This window comes from Artibeus jamaicensis, unplaced genomic scaffold (genome assembly GCF_021234435.1).
Source record: "Artibeus jamaicensis isolate MK-2021 breed Jamaican fruit bat unplaced genomic scaffold, CSHL_Jam_final scaffold_847, whole genome shotgun sequence".
In the NCBI taxonomy this organism is placed as follows: domain Eukaryota; kingdom Metazoa; phylum Chordata; class Mammalia; order Chiroptera; family Phyllostomidae; genus Artibeus; species Artibeus jamaicensis.
The window spans coordinates 5,811,823-5,829,295 of record NW_026522057.1 but is presented as its reverse complement, the minus strand read 5'-3'; the positions used below and the strand labels follow the sequence as shown (position 1 = coordinate 5,829,295).

At 39.7% G+C, this 17,473-nt stretch overlaps 1 protein-coding gene across 14 annotated transcripts in view; it reads left to right on the top strand.

The window, feature by feature from the left end:
• The window catches only part of MACF1 (microtubule actin crosslinking factor 1), a 326,604-nt gene that overhangs the window by 206,721 nt on the left and 102,410 nt on the right, over nt 1-17,473 (top strand). For 12 of the 14 annotated variants that reach the window (XM_053660135.1, XM_053660145.1, XM_053660139.1 and 9 more), the window contains 8 exons: nt 439-5,880; nt 6,423-6,572; nt 7,809-8,024; nt 8,113-8,262; nt 10,740-10,973; nt 13,265-13,414; nt 14,555-14,788; nt 15,868-16,071. In XM_053660135.1, the coding sequence (XP_053516110.1) occupies nt 439-5,880; nt 6,423-6,572; nt 7,809-8,024; nt 8,113-8,262; nt 10,740-10,973; nt 13,265-13,414; nt 14,555-14,788; nt 15,868-16,071 (6,780 nt within the window). The remainder of the gene's footprint in view (nt 1-438; nt 5,881-6,422; nt 6,573-7,808; nt 8,025-8,112; nt 8,263-10,739; nt 10,974-13,264; nt 13,415-14,554; nt 14,789-15,867; nt 16,072-17,473) is intronic. The other 2 variants (XM_053660146.1, XM_053660147.1) reach the window with 1 other exon arrangement.

Here is a 17,473-nt window from a genome sequence, read left to right as displayed (position 1 = left end):
GTGTGTTTGTCTGAGAAATATCTGTTCTTGCACTCTGACTGCTTGCACCTTTGTAGAGCTTGTCATTCAGATATGCTTAATGCTGTCTTTCTTCAAGTAATCTGTGAACTTCTGGCCACATTAAATGTTCTGCAGTTTAGGGGAAAAAATTTAGCATTAACACTACCAGGCTTCAGAATATTTCTTACTATTGGGGCTATTCCTGGGCTGGGTTTTTCTTGTGGTCAGAATTTGACATACAGGGTAGGACAAAAGTAGGTTTACAGTTGTGCATATGGAAAATAATACAATAATTAATCATAAAAAATAAACTCTGTGTTTTGTGTACACACAACCATAAACTTACTTTTGCCCTATCCTATAGTATAGTTCTTTGAATGACTCCTTTCAATACTTGTGCTTCTCTGATTTAGTTTTCTTTTTCATTTTTTCTTTCAGGGTTGCAGAGCAGTTGCTGGGGTGATTGACCTAGGCACAGTGGAGATATTTCCCATCTTCAGAGCCATGCAAAAGGGCCTCATTGACCATGACACGGGCCTTGTGCTCCTGGAATCCCAGGTTATCCTGTCTGGCCTCATTGCTCCTGAGACCAGTGAAAAGCTCTCTTTGGAGGAGGGCCTAGCCAGAAACCTTATCAGTCACCAGCTATACCAGCAGCTCCAGCAGCTACAGGATACTCTGTCCTTAGTAAGCAGGCTTACTGAGAGCAAAGGCCCTCTTTCTATAGTGGAAGCAATTGAGAAGAACATTATCAGTGAGGGAGTTGGACTGAAAATCTTAGAAGCTCACCTGGCAACTGGAGGTTTCAGTGTCTTCCTTAATGAGAACTGTATTAACCTAGAGGAGGCTTTTCACCAGGGCCTCATTTCTGAATGGCTTCACTCAGAGTTAGAGTCTCACCTGAGATTATCTAAGAATTTGATAGACCCCAACACAGCTGAGAAAATCGGTTTGTTGGATCTGATGCAGAGATGTATTGTCCACCAAGAATCAGGGTTGAAATTGTTGCCTGTCAAGCAATTGGCGGGGGGAATGGTGAGCTTGAAATCAGGCCGGAAGGTTAGCATTTTCCGTGCAGTTCAGGAAGGCCTAATAGATAGGCAAGTCACTGTCAGGCTGCTGGAAGCTCAGCTCTTTGCTGGCGGCATAGTAGATCCAAGAACAGGACACAGACTTACAGTAGAAGAAGCTGTAAGACATAATTTGATTGACCAAGATATGGCCTGTGCTATTCTCATAAGGCAGCTTCAGACAGGCGGCATCATAGACACTGTCACTGGCCATAGGCTGACAATAGATGAAGCAGTGAGCAGTGACCTAGTAGCTGCTAAGATTGCCCTTGTGATTCTGGAGTCCCTTTGGTCGTTCATGGGGTTCCTATGGCCTGAATCTGGAGAGATCCTCCCAATTACAGATGCCCTGGAACAAGGTATTGTGTCTACTGAGCTAGCTCATAAAATCCTTCATGGACGACAGCACATTGAAGCTCTATTTCTACCAGCAACCACGGAGATTTGGTCCTGGAAAAAAGCAGTGGAAAATGGTATGTTGGACAAAGATCTTGCCAGTAACTTACAATCAATTTGCATACCTGATGTGATGCCCCACATGCGATTAGCAGATTCATCAGAACAGAGCAAAGTGAACATTAATCCTGCAGCATCAGATCTGTTGTGCAAGAAGGGCCAAACTGAGGGCATGGCAAGCCATAGTGAGAAGCTGTTGTTTGAACTGATGACTCATAGCTATATTAATGTGCAGAATGGACAGAGGCTGCTCCTGCTGGACAATGAGCTGATAGAAAAACTAACAGCAAAAGGTGAATATCAACCAAGTACTCTAGAAGTATTTGGAATTGGACATCAGAGACTAGAAACTCCCAAGGAATTACAAGAATCAGCAAATGTAAAAATCACAGAAACTTTGTGTCACAGGCTAGCTGTGAGGCCACGTGAGTTCCACTCTTCTTCTCCAGACAAGGAATTCCCCGATCAGGCAAATCACACTGGAGCAGAAAGCAAAAATACTATTGTAGCAACAGAAAGTTCCTCTGTAGAGAACCCTGAAAAAGACCTGTTTGTAGTAGAACAAAACATGAGAAATCCAAATGTTAATACTTTGAAGGTCATAGGTCAAGTTAAATCAGAGTTTAAAAGGCAGTTAGTAAGTACCAAAAAGGAAGACCTAACAGAAGTGTCTACCAGAGAAAACATCAGCGGAGGATTTCTCCTTACAGTACCCTACGATGAAGCAGAAGATGTGACTTCGGTGGTGGACAAAGATCCTTTTTCTGTTGAAACACCCAAGGAGGAATGGCAGACTCTCGGAAAGACTTCCATTATATGTCATAAAGAACAAGCAAACACACTTGAAATTGAACATATTCCAGGTGAAACTAGAAGACCTCTCATAAAACCCCAAAGCAAAAAGTCACAATTTGAAGTAAAGAAAACTCTAGATTTAGAATTGGAACTCAAGTCTGAAAATGACACAAATATTCATTCTCTGGACAAGAAGAAAATCATAAGTGAAACATTTTGGGGTAAAGATGTCCAGAAACAAAGTCCAGAAGAACAAAACATTGCAGGCAATAGTACGATGATGTTAGAAAAGACAGATGAGGTGGGTCGCGCTAGTGAAACTTCCCTGTCATGCAGTCATTCTTCAGACTTGCTTGAAGAAGCTACCTTAAACATATTATCTACACAATTACTAGGTGGTGGTATCTTTCATGAACAAACAGGTCAACAGCTCTTACTGAATGAAGCAATAGCCCGAGGCATTGTGCCCAGTCACACTGCTGTGAAACTTATGGAAAAGCTGAACGTGTTTAGGGGTTTCTTTGACTCTCAGACTTGTGAATCTTTGACAACTGAAGAAGTCATCAATGAAGGTCTGATGGACGAGAAATTATTACATAATGTCCTCAGGGCAGACAAAGCTATTAGTGGTGTCTTAGACCCCCGTACCCACACACTCTGCTCTGTGAAGGAAGCAGTTGCAGTTGGACTTCTGGACACACAGACAGCCACCAGAATTTTAGAGGGGCAGGTAGTGACTGGTGGAATCATTGACCTGAAACGAGGCAAAAAGGTTTCAGTGACTTTGGCCTTAAATCTTGGCTTGGTGGACAGTGCTGACCAGACAGAGCTTATAAATCTGGAGAAAGCTTCCAAAGGCAGAGATGCTGAAAACACAGTTAGGGAAAGATTAATTAGCTTACAAATGGAAACAACTGGAATTATGGACCCTGATGGCAAGGCCCCTCTAACAGTTATGCAGTCCATTGACAAAGGACTTTTAGAGAGAGGGGAGGCCATTCAGTTGTTGACTAAGCAGGTGATAGATGGAGGTATCATTCACCATATATCTGGGATGAGACTCTCTGTTGATAATGCCTTTAAAAATGGCATCGTTGATGAAGACTTAGCCAAGCACCTCAAAAAAGTTGAGAACTTAAGCCTCCATCAGTTTTTTCACCCTGAAACCAAGGAAACTATTTCCCTCTCTGAAGCTATAAAATTAGATCTTGTTACCCCAGATTTGAAAAGAGAAATTCAAGAAGTTCAGGCCTTGACTGGAAGCTTTGTGGATCTCATTTCTGGCCAGAGATTAACCTTGGCAGAAGCTAAAAAAGAAGGGCTATTAATTAATAAAGCAATGTTTTCTTCAGGAATGCTGCATGGGATTGTAGACCCTGAGAATTACAGAATTGTTCCCTATTCAGAATTAGTAAAGAAATGTAAGATTGATATTGAATCTGGACAGAGATATCTAGAAGTAATTCCCTTCTCAGACATTAAAGATGGAGTGAGTGACAAAGTACTTACATTGTCTCAAGCAACCCAGTTGGGAAAAGTAGACTTTGCATCTACACTGAAGGTTCTGGAAGCTCAGGCAAATACTGGAGGAATCATAGATACCGTCACAGGACAAAGACTGACATTAGCATCAGCTTTGGAACAGAAATTAGTGGATGAAAACATGGTCAGAATTATTGCATTTCATCAGGTACTAAATGGAGGAATCATTGACATATTTAATGATCAAAGAGTGACTTTAAAGGAAGCTATTGAGAAAAGATTTATCAGTCCTGAACTGGCAACTTTGATTGAAATAGATACTTTAGAGTCCAGTGCTCACAGGGCTCAGAATGAAAAGCAAGACGGAACTGAAGTATGTGAATTAAAGAAGGAATTTCTAAGAAAGGAAATGTTCGTTACTTCTAATCAGACTGCTGGAATGAGTTGTGGTAAAGAAGAAAGTGAGAAATTATTTCAAATTGGAAGTCAGTCTGCACAAGAAAAGGTTAAAAGGAGAGTTTCTGTTGGGGAGCAGGCAAAAAAGAGCAGGGGAATTTCAGTAAAAGAGTTGGAGTGCAAGGATCAAGATAAGAGGAGAGCTTCTCCGGATGCTAATGAGTCTGCCAGTATCTTAATTCCTAGCAATTGTAAAGGCAAATCATTGGACCAAGGTTCAGTGACACACCCCCACTCAGAAGTTTGTGATGTTAAACTCAAAGAGGTGGCTAGGAACAACATGGAAAAAAATATGAATGAAGAGCAAGAAAAAATAATTTCACAAGTAGAAATTATTTCTCACATGAAACAGTCTGTGTCGAGTTTAGATCATAAAGAAATAAGGGAAAACCAAAGAGAAGTTATTTCAGAAGCACAAGAATCAAATTGTGAAACTTCAGGTAAATTGCAGAGTGAGCAGATTATGCAGAAACCAATTAATACCAGGGAAAAAAGGAAGAGAGAGAAAAAGATAATTATAGAAGATAGTGTTAAAACATGCAAATCAACAGTTCTTTCAGAAGAAAATTTGAACCAAGAAACTACCATTAGAGATGACCATAACTCTAGTATAAAGAGTCAATCAGTGGAAATTAGCATAAATGAAAAAGGGAAAAAAGATGATAGAGAACTGGGATCTTTTATTCTATGTAAAGCTGAAGATTCTTCTTCCCCAATGGTACCCAAAGGAATTTCCATAAGAAATCAAGATGCTTTAACATTTTTCAGCTCTAACCAGGTCAGTGAAGGAGAAGTCAAAAATTTAAGCTTCTGCTTGACTTTAAAACCAGAAGAAAATTTATCTCAAGAAATTACAAGTGGGGCCCAGAATGAACCCTTCTCTTCTATGACCCCAAGGCCTAAAGGATTGCACTACCAAGAATCAGTTGAAAAAGCCCAAGTTGCAGACACATCCCAAATTTCCAAAACAGACCAGTCTTTCCAAGGAATTACTAGACAGGAGACTAACTATTATAAAGATTCCTGTGTTACTTCTAAGACTAAGGAAACCGAAGATTTGATTTGCTCATCTAATGTACATAAAGAAAAATCATACCAAGAAGTACCTTTTGACTCAACAAAGACTCTTAAATTTGAAGAAGTTATAGTTTCTAGGGTAGACCCAAAAGAAGTCAAAAAGGACCTTCATCATCAGGACAGCAAAAGTGATAGTGAACTTTGTGGAATTGTTGAATCTAAAATGGTAACTCAGAGAGTAACTGGACAGAAATTTCTAGAAATGTCAAATCCTATAGTTACAGGTGCAGATGCAGGGTGCTTTGAAGGTGAAGTGACTCAGGGAGTTCCCAGTGTCCTAATGCCCCTTCTTTCAGAGAAATTGTTTAAAGATGTTTCTCAAAAAGACAGTACAGGGCAGCAGGATTCCACCATTAGTCCCACTATTCCAGACACCAGTGGGGAAAAGACAGTGCCCCTCATAAGTCCTGCAATGAAGATGGATGAGAAGACACTAGAAGAAAAGCTCAGAGAAAGCCTTGGCAGTGAACAGACTCCCTTCCTGACTGCATCCAGGGGAGAGGGAAATGAGGCTGTAAATACAGAGCCTTCCAGAGCAACTAAAGTAAGTTACCCAGTGGAGTGGTGTGTTGTGTGTGTGTGTGTGTTGTTTTTTTTTAAAGATATAACTGGTTTAATGCTAATTCTTCACTGGATACTGAGTTTACATATATATGTAATTATATACATACATACATTTAAGGACATAGCTAAACTTAATTTACCATTATCTGTTTTTATCACAGTCGTTGGAAAATTAGGCAGACTGTGACTGTCTTTCTGAACTTTGCAAAGATTTTAACATATTAACTAACAATGGAGATAATTTGAGATACTGGGGTGATGCTACCTAAAGTTAGAATAGGTTTGGGAAATTTTGCTAAAAGGGTGCTCACAGATTGATAATTATGAGTTTCCTCCCTCAGGAAGTTAATAAAATCACTTTTTATCTATGGATTGGAGAGGCATAAGTAAAATAACGTGTCACTTCATCCCACCCTAAGTGTAGTAAAAATTTCAATCTATCAGTAAGCTCCAGCCTGTTTTAAAAAAACAGACTTAAAGGAGTATGTTAGATCTGAGTAAGTTGTCTTTTTGGCTCCACAGAATATATTTAACCGACGACTCTGTCTAGAGCATGATGAGAAGCTTGTATCCTATCTGTCTCTGTTACGAGACATCGAAATGAGAACCAGACAGATTCAGCCCGTGGAGCATAACCTGAAAGAGCTACAGGATCTGCTGTGTCAGGCCGAGGTAGGTCCCCAGAGTCCTCCTTCCTCTAGGCCCTCCAGCTTGGAGGAAATAGAGACTAGAATGGAAGAAAAACATGTCCAAAACACCACCATATAAAGGACAAAAAATAGATTGGAAAGATGTAACTGGAGATCTCTGAAGAACACCATGAAATACTGGTCTCACAAAAACCACGGCAGAACAGACTCAAGGGAGGAGTAGTCTGTGGTGTTAATTACAGTGGGGAGACCGAGTACAATGAGGACTTAAAAGGGACTAGCACCTGAAAGTCATTAGTGGCTCTGATAAAAACATTTTCGGTATAATGGTTTGGTGGACTATAAACTAGGTTGCTATGAGAATAAATGGGAGGTTGGAAGGTGGGGACAATTAATGTAGATCCTTCTGTCTAGAAGATTGCTAGTGCAGGCGAGGAAGGAGGTAGGGCCGTAGATAAAGGAGGTGAACTGAAAAAGGAATGTTTTGAGTAGATTTGGGGTCTGAGGAGGAAAGAAGAGGTAAAAAAGGAGAACTTGAAGTTAGAGGAGACGTAGAATTGGACAGCCTTGAGAGGGAGGAAGAGGAGCTCTCACTGAAACCAGAGGTTGAGAGTGATCACAAGATTGGAGTCACAGTGAGGGCAGGGATTGCAGAGGTTTACCAGTTCTTTCCGTATCCAGAGTGTGACCTTGGGTTGGGTGGCTTAAGGGGAAGTAAGGATAATTCTCGGAAGAACTACCTAGCTCTCCACGGCTTATTTCTGGCTTCTCTACTGAAGATCAGAATATTGTAGACTAAGTTGAGTGGGAAGCCTGGCTTGGGATATTTTTATGTTCTTTGGTTCTGACTCCATGGAATTTGGAGTGGGAGTTGTCCTTTTGATTGACTTACTTTGCATAATGACATTCTTAGAGAGGCAGTAAATTGTAGTGGAAGGAACATTGCCCTGAGTCAGAAAACCTGAATCCAAGTCCCGGTCTGTTGCTTACTATCTGGGTAACCTCAGACCAAAAAATTTTATATTTAAGTGCTGAGGCATCTCTTCTATAAATCCAGAATTATAATATCTACTCAGCCTACCTCAAGAATTAGTGATTGTGAGAATCAAATAAACTAATGAATATATATAAAAACATTTTAGAAGCCCTGAAACTTGTATAGGCATGAGGTGAGAGAAAAATGTGTTCGCAGCTGATTCTTGCGAAACAAGATTTCTAGTGACTTGGTTTTGGAAGTAACTCCACTTTATCCCCTCAGGTATTAGACAAAGAGCTAAAGGATCTGTCCACCTTGGTGAGCCAGGAATTGGAGTGTGTGCATCAGATTATCATCAGCCAGCTTCAAGAAGTCCCTGCTCAACTGTTGAAGGCTCTAGAGAAAGATGCCAAGAACCTTCAAAAGTCCCTCAACTCCGTGAGTGACAGCTGGAGTTCCAGGCTGTTCCACCTCCAGGATACTGTGGAAGTGAAAAAGGTAGTTTCTTGTTTTTAGTCACAAAGCTCACAGAGTCTGGGTAGGCTTGGAGATTTTTTTAATCTAGTTTGCCATTTATTTTTTTTAGACTTCAGTGTTAAATCAGCATGAACAGCTAGAAAGCAAACTTCAAGATCTGAGAGCCTGGGTTGGCAATACCAATCTTATTCTGAATAGCAAGGAATACAACAGTGAAACGGATGCCGACAGCCTGAGTCAGTGTCTCCAACACTGTGAGGTAAACTGTGCTCCTTCTCAGGCATGTTTCACCTGTCCCTTGAGTTGTATCAAGTTTGGTTTCCTGCTCCAGAAACCCGTGTCTGTGCTCATCTTTCCTAGAAAGTCTGATTTTCCATTTCAGAGGTAATAAAGCCTGCTGTGTTTAGTTTTTTAGGTTGTCAGACCCCTGGAGCTTTACAGATTACGATTATTTTTCTTTTCAGCTATTCTCTGAGAGAGTCTACAGAATGGCCTATTATTATTATCAAATGGCCTCTTTATTACTGAGTATCTAATACCTGTCCCTTTCTGTTTTGCTCAGGATCTAATCCTGTGTACACACATCAATGATAGGAGAATTTGGGGGCTGTGGTCTACATCATGGCTTGGAAAACATTTTCTGTAAAGGACCAGATAGTAAATATTTTAGGTCTTACAGGTCATACACAAATGGCCCATTTCTGTGGCATCCACTCAGCTCTGCTTTTGAAACATGAAAGCAGCCATAGGTGATACATAAGTGATTTTGATATGTTACAGTAAAACTGGCTTTACAAAACCTGACAGGCAGATTTGGCCAGGGACTATAGATGATCAATCCCTGATCTAGAGAGATGCTTTTCTTGTTAGCCCCAAGTTAATTAATAATATTTAAGTCAGTGAGAGGAAAATACAGACTCTGAGATACATATGAGCCAGAGGGTTTTCCCCCCAACATAGTCCCTTTTGGGGGGGTTATACTTAAGATACTGTTAGATATTACACAGGTTTGTATGCTGTCTACTATAAATACCCCTCTCCTTAAACTCTTTTAAAAAGTCAGAGCAGAACCAAAGATGTCTTCTCCTTTTGTTTTACCCTCTCCTTTTTCCCCAGTCTTTTTTTTTTTTAAATATTTTATTTATTTATCTTTAGAGGGAAAGGGAAGGAGAGAGGGAGAGAAACATCAGTGTATGGTTGCCTTTCATGCATCCCCTGCTGGGAACTGGCCTGCAGGGAACCGGCCTGGCCTGCAACCCAGGAATGTGCCCTGACTGGGAATCGAACTGCAATTGTCTGCTTCGCAGGCCCGTGCTCAATCCACTGAGCTACAGCAGCCAGGGCCTCCTTTTTCCCCAGTCTTAAGCAGACATATAGGTCTGTCCATGGTCAGGCTCCTTGTATACAACTTCATTCATCTTTATCTTGCAAGAATTGACCTGCCTTCTTCTTTCATACCCTTTTATCCAAGATATGACTGGGGGAATGAATAGCAGAATGTTCACTGACAGGGTATGATAAAGAAGCAGGGGTGAACAAATTGGTTGTTACTGAATAGTTATGGGAACGTGAAGTACGGCATAGGAAACAGTCAGTAATATTCTAAGAACTATGTGTGGTGTCAGATGGCTACTGGATTTATCGAGATGATCACTTAGTAAATTATATAAAGTCTCAACACTGGGGTGTATGCCCGAAACTAATATATTATTGTATGTCAACTATAATTAAAAACTTAAAATATGATTTAAATATGGAAGAAAGAAAGAGAAAGGTGAGAAAAATCTCTCTGATATTGTATGAGATATAAAAACACATAGCATCTCCTGCATTGCTTTCTCCCCTGTTATAAGTTATATGAATTCTTTTATGGGAAGAGAGCCACAGTCTAAGCCTTTTTCCTAGTGATAGTTTCCCAGATTCCTGTGATCACAGATGAAGGAAGCATGGTCTAATGATAAATACCCATAAAACACCCCTGGCCCGCTTTGTGGTATTGCTGACCGCTCTCAGTTTCATAGTAATAGAGATGTAGATTTATTAATTGTTTTTATTGCCTCCAGTATTACAACTGATGGTCAACTAAATTTTTGTGGAAAAATTACATGCTTTTAATTATCTGAAAATAGATCATTGTAGTGTTAGGCACTTTTTACTGATTTATGGGAGCAATGTAACTATGTATAAGAAAATCTGACTGTAATTTTGTACAGTTATAAAATGTATAAGCAATATTATTTACGGTAAAAATCAAATTTAAATTGAATAAATAAACAAATAAATTAAATATTTTCTCATTCTCACCTACCACTAACTCACTGTTGGACAAACACAAATACATTTTGAACCTAAGAAAATACAATTAGGCAGATATATCTCGGGCCAGAAATTCATGTTGGACTTTCCAAACCTTAAAAAAAGTTTTTATAGATATCTGACATTTGCTCTAGTATAATCCTATTAACATAAATAAAAGCTTGCTGCATTTGGAAATCAATATGCAGTAAAGGAAACCTAATTATAATTTATGAGTGTGGAGAGACCAGACATGAGAGAGACTTCTAGTTGTGATTTGACTGTAGAAATTATCAGTGTCAATTATAAAAATACAGGAAATTAACCTCTGATTATGTTGATTCTTTCATTAGAAGCAACAGCCTCTGCTTCAATAGAGAATTAGAAGTTTCCTTTATTTCTTTTTTTTCTCTCTTTTTTTCCTTTCCCTACTTACTTTAGGATTTACAACAGCTAATGGCTGAAAGGAAATCTCAGCTGGATGCTCTTGCTTTTGATACTCAGTTCTTTGTCTCCGAGCATGCTCAAGACTTGTCCCCTCAGCAGAACCAACACATGCTTAGGCTTCTCAGTGAACTGCAGAGGTCTTTCCAGGACCTTGTGGAGCAGACTGCAGCTCAGATGAATTCCTTGCAGGGTCGTCTTCAACAAACGGAGCAGGCAGTCCTGGTCAAGGTCAGACTGAACCAGCATCTGGGTTCAATTTGTTTTTTGGGATGTCTTGTGTTTGGGTTTTCTGGCTAGAATATATCTACCATGATTCCAGGAACCTGTGTTTACCAATTTTTAAATTTCATTGATTTCAAAGCCAGTTTGGTTCTTGTCCAGGAGGCAGCCGTTCTCTTTTTCTTGCCATGTTTTGTTTTTTTGTGTGTGTGTGTGTGTGAGAGAGAGAGAGAGAGAATATATGTTGTTTACATGTGTATGCATGTACAAATACTTTCTTTTTAATAAGACTCTTCCCTCACTGTGTCTCATCGTCTCTGCCTTTCAAATGAAAGTCATATCCCCAGCCCTTTTTTGTCCCTTAGCATTCTTTTTAAGGCTCTTAAGAACATTTAGATACTCTGAGCTCTTGAGAACAATGGTTTTGAAATCAGTTTTATTCTGGGGCTTTTCAGATGACTAATACTGAAATTCTTTGACAACTTTCCAACAGCTGACAAGGAAATTTTTATCAGAATCATATTAATTTTAGCACCTCTTAAATCATTATTATTGTCTAGTACCTTTCTTCACACTATAGTGCCCACTGCATATGCATTGATGGGAAACCATGTGTTGAAACAGGAATAGTAACATTTTGGGGAGAAAAGAACTAACTATCTTATTACCTTCCATAGCATCCCTCTTCTTGCAAAACTCAATGTAACTACATTAATGGTAACATAACCTTAGAATACCAACAATGATGCTTAGGCCATTTCTGCTCTTTTAATAATATAGGAATTCAATAAGAAGATATTAGAATTGCCATTATCACCAGCAACTCCATCTCAGGGTCTGCTTCATTAAATATTGTGCAAAGTAGAATTGAGCTTTTGAGTCAGGTTTTAAGGAAATTAGGTTAATTCCATATGTCTTTTATTACGGCTTAGTTGTTTCAGCTACACTGAAAATTAAATAAAATACTAATGAAATACTTTAAGTTACTTTCCAAATCTGGAAATTTGCATGTCCTCACTTAGAAATTTATATAGCATGGTGTAGCTGTAGCCTGTGAAACAATTCACAAAATAGCATTGGTCTGTACCACCTTAAGACACAGCCCAGATCCAGGGTAGGCCCCTGAACTGCAGCAGGTGATACAACTGCATGTGAACATTCTCTCTGAGCACATAATTAATTTCACAATGTTAATTAACATTGTTATAGTCAGAAATGTTCTGCTTCTCTATTTATTTTCCCTGAATGCATGTATATGTCTGTGTGTTAACTTGTTTGCTTTGCTTTTTTCAGATTCAGTCTGCACCCATCCTAACCCATGAAGATCCTGTTTTACAGCTGAAGAGCTCTTAGGAGTTCTCTTCCAGAGCCCTTCTATTTGTCTTAAAGAGGGGGAGAGAGGGCCTATTTGGGCACCTGTTTGTAAGTGCAGGTGACTAAAACACCATCAGAAGGTAGAACCTGATGGAAAATGGTTTTAGAAGGATGGTCAGGAGAACACATCATGCTCAATTGCTCAATCAGGTGCTTCAGTGTCAGGCAACTGAGATGAGATCTGGAGCAAGGATCAGGCACAGAAACATATTCCCTCCCTCCCCTTGGGCCTGGCTTTTCTCTTTGATACCTATCGATACAGACTGCCTTTTCTCTTTGATATCTATCGATACAGACAGCTGAAGGTCTGAGCCAGTTGCTAATCTTGGGCAGTTTCCTTCTTCTCAAAATAGACAAGCCTCTCATGCCTGGCAAATATAATCATTCCATTTTATCAGGCATCTGCATTTGGGAGACATTTGATTTATAAAGTCAACTAAATTATTAAGAAGCTCAATTAGTTTATGAATTGTCCAGTTTCTTGATTTTTCACCTCCTAGTTCAGTCCTTCTAATTTTTCATATTTTGGCTAATCTGTTGTACCTCCTCTGGTTCTGGTAGAGGAGTTGATCAGAACCAATAATTTATTATCATCACCATTATCATTATGAATTTCAAGCATCTGGTTCTGTTCCCCATTTCTAAGGATGATAACAGCAGTCTGGCAAAGGAGCTCCCAAACCAAAACCTGGGAGCATTCTCATTTGAAATTAACTCTGATTGTAATTCAGACCATACACCCAGACTAATAGATTGTCCAGATAAGGGGAGCCTTCTAAATATGATTTCTGTGCTTTTTCCTGTTCTAGTCTCCCACCAACTTTTCTATCCTTGACTTATAACCTTGTTTTCTATTTTAGGGAATTATCTTTTTTTCATAAAATGAAAATTATTAATAGTCTTTGGCCCTTTTGCATTTCAATTAGACCCTGCAGAAACAACAAAATACTTGTTATCAGAAGCTGGAGGATCTTTGCAGCTGGGTAGGACAGGCGGAAAGAGCATTGGTGAGCCACCAAGGTAGAGCCACCCAGCAGGATCTTTCTGCTTTGCAGAAGCATCAAAGTGACTTGAAGGTCAGTATGAGTTCATTTATTTTTTTGCATTCCTTCAACAAATATTTATAAAGGCTTGCTTGTGCCAGGTGTAGTACTTAGTGTTAGCAGTCTAATGGTAAATATCCCTGCTCACATGATGCTTACAGTCTATTGAAAGAGAATATTATAGATACAAAAATGTACAAGTAATTATAAACTATTACATCTATAAACAATAAATCACATGAGAACATACAACACAGCCAATAGACCCAATCTGGTCTAGGATGTCAGAAGAGATTACTTTGAAAAAGTGTCACTTACACTGAGAAATGAAAGATGTGCTGGTGTTAAAGGTTGAAGGGGCAAAAGGAGGAAGAGAATATGCAGGCAGAGGCCTATGTATCTGTCTTGAGGTGGAAATGGGATCCAGCTCCACATATTCCAGAATTGAAAGACAGCTAGTTCAGCCGGACTGAACAGAACAGAAAAGGAAGATTAATGTTGATGAGCCTGGAGACTAGGCAGTACCATATCATGCCGGTTCTTAATAGCCTACAGTAAGGATAAGGAGAATATAAAGGCCTTGACTCAGCTTGAATCCTGTTGTCAACTCTTCTTTTTGAAAAATGTTTATTTATTTTTAGAGAGAGGGGAAGGGAGGGGGAAAGAGAGGGAGAGAAACGTCAGTGTGTGGTTGCCTCTCGCATGTGCCCCCTGGGGACCTGGCCTGCAACCCAGGCATGTGCCCTGACTGGAAATTAAACCCAAGACTTTTTGGTTCACAGGCCCATGCTGAATCTACTGAGCCATACCATCCAGGCTCAACTCTTCTTTATAGAAGAATCATCTCTTTGAGGATAACTCAGTACAAAATAAAAATCTCTGCTATTCACCATGTTTAAGGGGCCTCCTTTTTTTGTCTTTACTATAAATATTTGCTCAGAAACTTCAATTTAAATTTTGTTTAGAAAATTAAATATTAGACAATTTCTTAATTAAAAATATTTTAAAATGTGTTATTTGCATTGGTTTAGATCTAAACTTTAAGCAAATTTATAGTCAGGGACATACGTCTGTTGCAGGTTATGTCATATCAGCCATTCTACCTTCATACTATTAGAGGTCATAGGCATGCTAAAGTTAAAGGCTCTGCCATCCCTATTTTCATGTGTTAAGGATTTACAGGACGACATTCAGAATCATGCCACCTCATTTGCCAGTGTTGTCAAAGATGTTGAAGGGTTCCTGGAAGAGAACCAGACCAAGTTGAGCACCGATGAGTTGACAGCTCTTCGGGAAAAACTCCGTCAGGCTAAGGAGCAATATGAGGCTCTCCAGGAACGGACACGGGTGGCCCAGAAGGAGCTGGAGGAAGTGGTGACCTCAGCCTTACAGCAAGAGACTGAAAAGGTAACCAGACTGCTATGGTACTTGGTGTTTTTCAAAAAAGGAAAATTTCAAAAAAGGAATTTACCTACACAAATGAAAGGTCATGAGGCAAAACTGCCTTACACAAAGCATAGAATCCTGAAAAGGGGCTGCCATTTCAGGAGCAGGTTGGTGAGCTAGTGTTTTCTTTTTACAAGAAACATCCTAAAGAACTTTAAGTCAGGAACAGTTAGTAGGAAGTTCATATTGCAAAAAAATCTGGCTGTCTGTGTACTCAGTATTCTGACTAAGTGAAAATGTTTAAAAGAATTTAGTGAGGAAGGGTAGTATCCTGGGGAGGACAGTGAAAATGGCATATTTCTTACATGAGTCTAGACTAGTAATCCAAGAGGGCTGGAGGAAATAACCATCCCAAAGCTGTCACTATAGTTTCAGCGGAAATCATGACACCGGGACAAACCTGTGAGAATGTCTTCTGCACCCCACTCTGCACTGGCAGATTGAATTAGAATACTTTGTCTGGCTGTGGACTCTAATGCTAACAGGGAGATAGAGAAAAGAGAAATAAGTCACCCGAAGATGAATTCTGAACTACGTGTATGTATCACTTGGCATAATCTTTTTAGTTAATTAAAATACTTGACAAGTCAGAAAATAGTTTCAGAACTCAATGCTCTGTTTGGCAGAGAAAGGCATAGGAGAAATCTGTATTTACCTTAGGGAGGAGCAGCCAGGTAATTGAGTATGACTGTGTTACTGTGTTATCTCTTACTCTAGCAAGCATTGTGTCACTTTTGCATACGTAGAAATGATGCCATGGTGCTATGGCAGCTGGCTATTAATAAAATAAAGCCCTTTAAGTTCTAGGATTTGCTCCCCCTCCCCACTTTAAAATGGTAAGATATGGACAAAATCTAGAGGTTATTTTAAATACTTTTTTTTCTACATATTTAGATGCTCATTCTTTTGTGTGTGTGTTCAAAGACTGATTATACCCAGTCTTAGAGCTTTTTTTCTTTAGCATAAAAATTTCCTTCTTGATTTAACTTGTAATTGCTGAGCATCTAAGACCTTCTCATTGAACGTCTTCTGGCTTTCAGAGTAAAGCAGCAAAGGAACTGGCAGAGAACAGGAATAAGATCGATGCTCTCTTGGATTGGGTGGCTTCAGTGGGATCACCTCGTGGACAGATGGAGCAGCTGTCAGGAGTGAGCCTGGAGAAAGGAGCCTTGGATACCCCTGATGGTCACATGGGAGTGAACCAGGCCTCAGAGAAACTGGACAAGCAGTGTGAGAAGATGAAGGTGAGGATGTTAGCTTGTCCTCACCATGCTATGGACTCTCTTCCGCTCTGGACAAGTCACCATAACCTCCTTGCTCCTAAATCCAGTGAGCACTTCTCATTTCCTCTTCTTTGATGTCTCAGCAGCTTTGACACTGGTTGAGTAGTGTCAAAATGCTCCCCTTGAAATGCTCCCTCCCTTACTTTACATAGCACTGCTCTGCCCATGATAATCTGTATTCTTTTCCCCAAGACACCTTTTCAAATACTGATCTGCTTTTAGGTAGTATCATAGGCCTTCTCTCTCATCTTTCAGAATATATTTTTCTTGGGTAGTTTCATCTACTCATGACACTTCAGTTATCATTTGCACTAAACAATTACATATATATATCTCCAACCCAAATATCTACCCTGAGCTTCAAGCCATTATACGAATCTATCTTTCTTTTGGCAACTTGGAATCAAGCACCTCAAACTGAAAAATAGAATCCCTGTTTACTGTAATACCCTTCCCCCAATTAAACATGTTCTCTTTCCTTTGTTTCTACTTCTGAATTAGACATCATCCTAGATTTCTTTCCCTGCCTCACTTTTTAATATAGAATCAGTCCTCAAATCCCATTCACAGTCAGCCAGACATCTTCATCTCTACTGAGATGTTATTGCAGTTCAGACCACTATCGGGCCTCCCTTGCTTGTCTTATTATAGTAGCTCCTACTGGTCTCCTTGCCATTTGGCTTTTATCCCCTCATCCACCCCAACACTAGGTCATTTTTCTAAAATGCTATATCCTTTTAATGGTTCCTTCTTGCACTCATAAAACCATTTCTTACTTAACTATTTATCTCTACTTGTTTATTCATTCATTTAGCAAATATTGAGTACCTGCTATATGATAGGCATTGGAGATAAACCAGTGAACCAACCAAATAAACTGTCTCCTGGGACATTAACTGGCATGCTCAAGCACATTATGTTGCATGTTTAGAAGATGATTATATATTCAGGGCACTTAAAAAATATGAGGATCGTATATTTTAGTAGTGATACCTTCCTAGCAAAAAAAATTCGGTTTAGCTAGAGTGCTTCTGTTGAACAGCTTGTGTGGGCCATTACTTTATTATGTATTAACAGGATTTCTGCCTCAGGATTTCTGCCCATTATGTGCTTGGAAGATTCACTGTAGTGTGTCCCCCAAAGCCCTGGCACTCTTGTAACAGCACAGAGCAGAGACGGTTCTGCTGTCATAGGAACCTTCCTGACACCTCTTGCTGGCAACAGTCAACCTGAAGGAAACTGCCTAGGAAGGAAACTGCATTACTTATGGGTGGGTGGGTTGGAGGATGAGAAGGGAACATCTGGGTGGTGTACAGACTGGCTGTGGTACCAGGTACTCCCTGCTATCTATTTGAGCAGTATG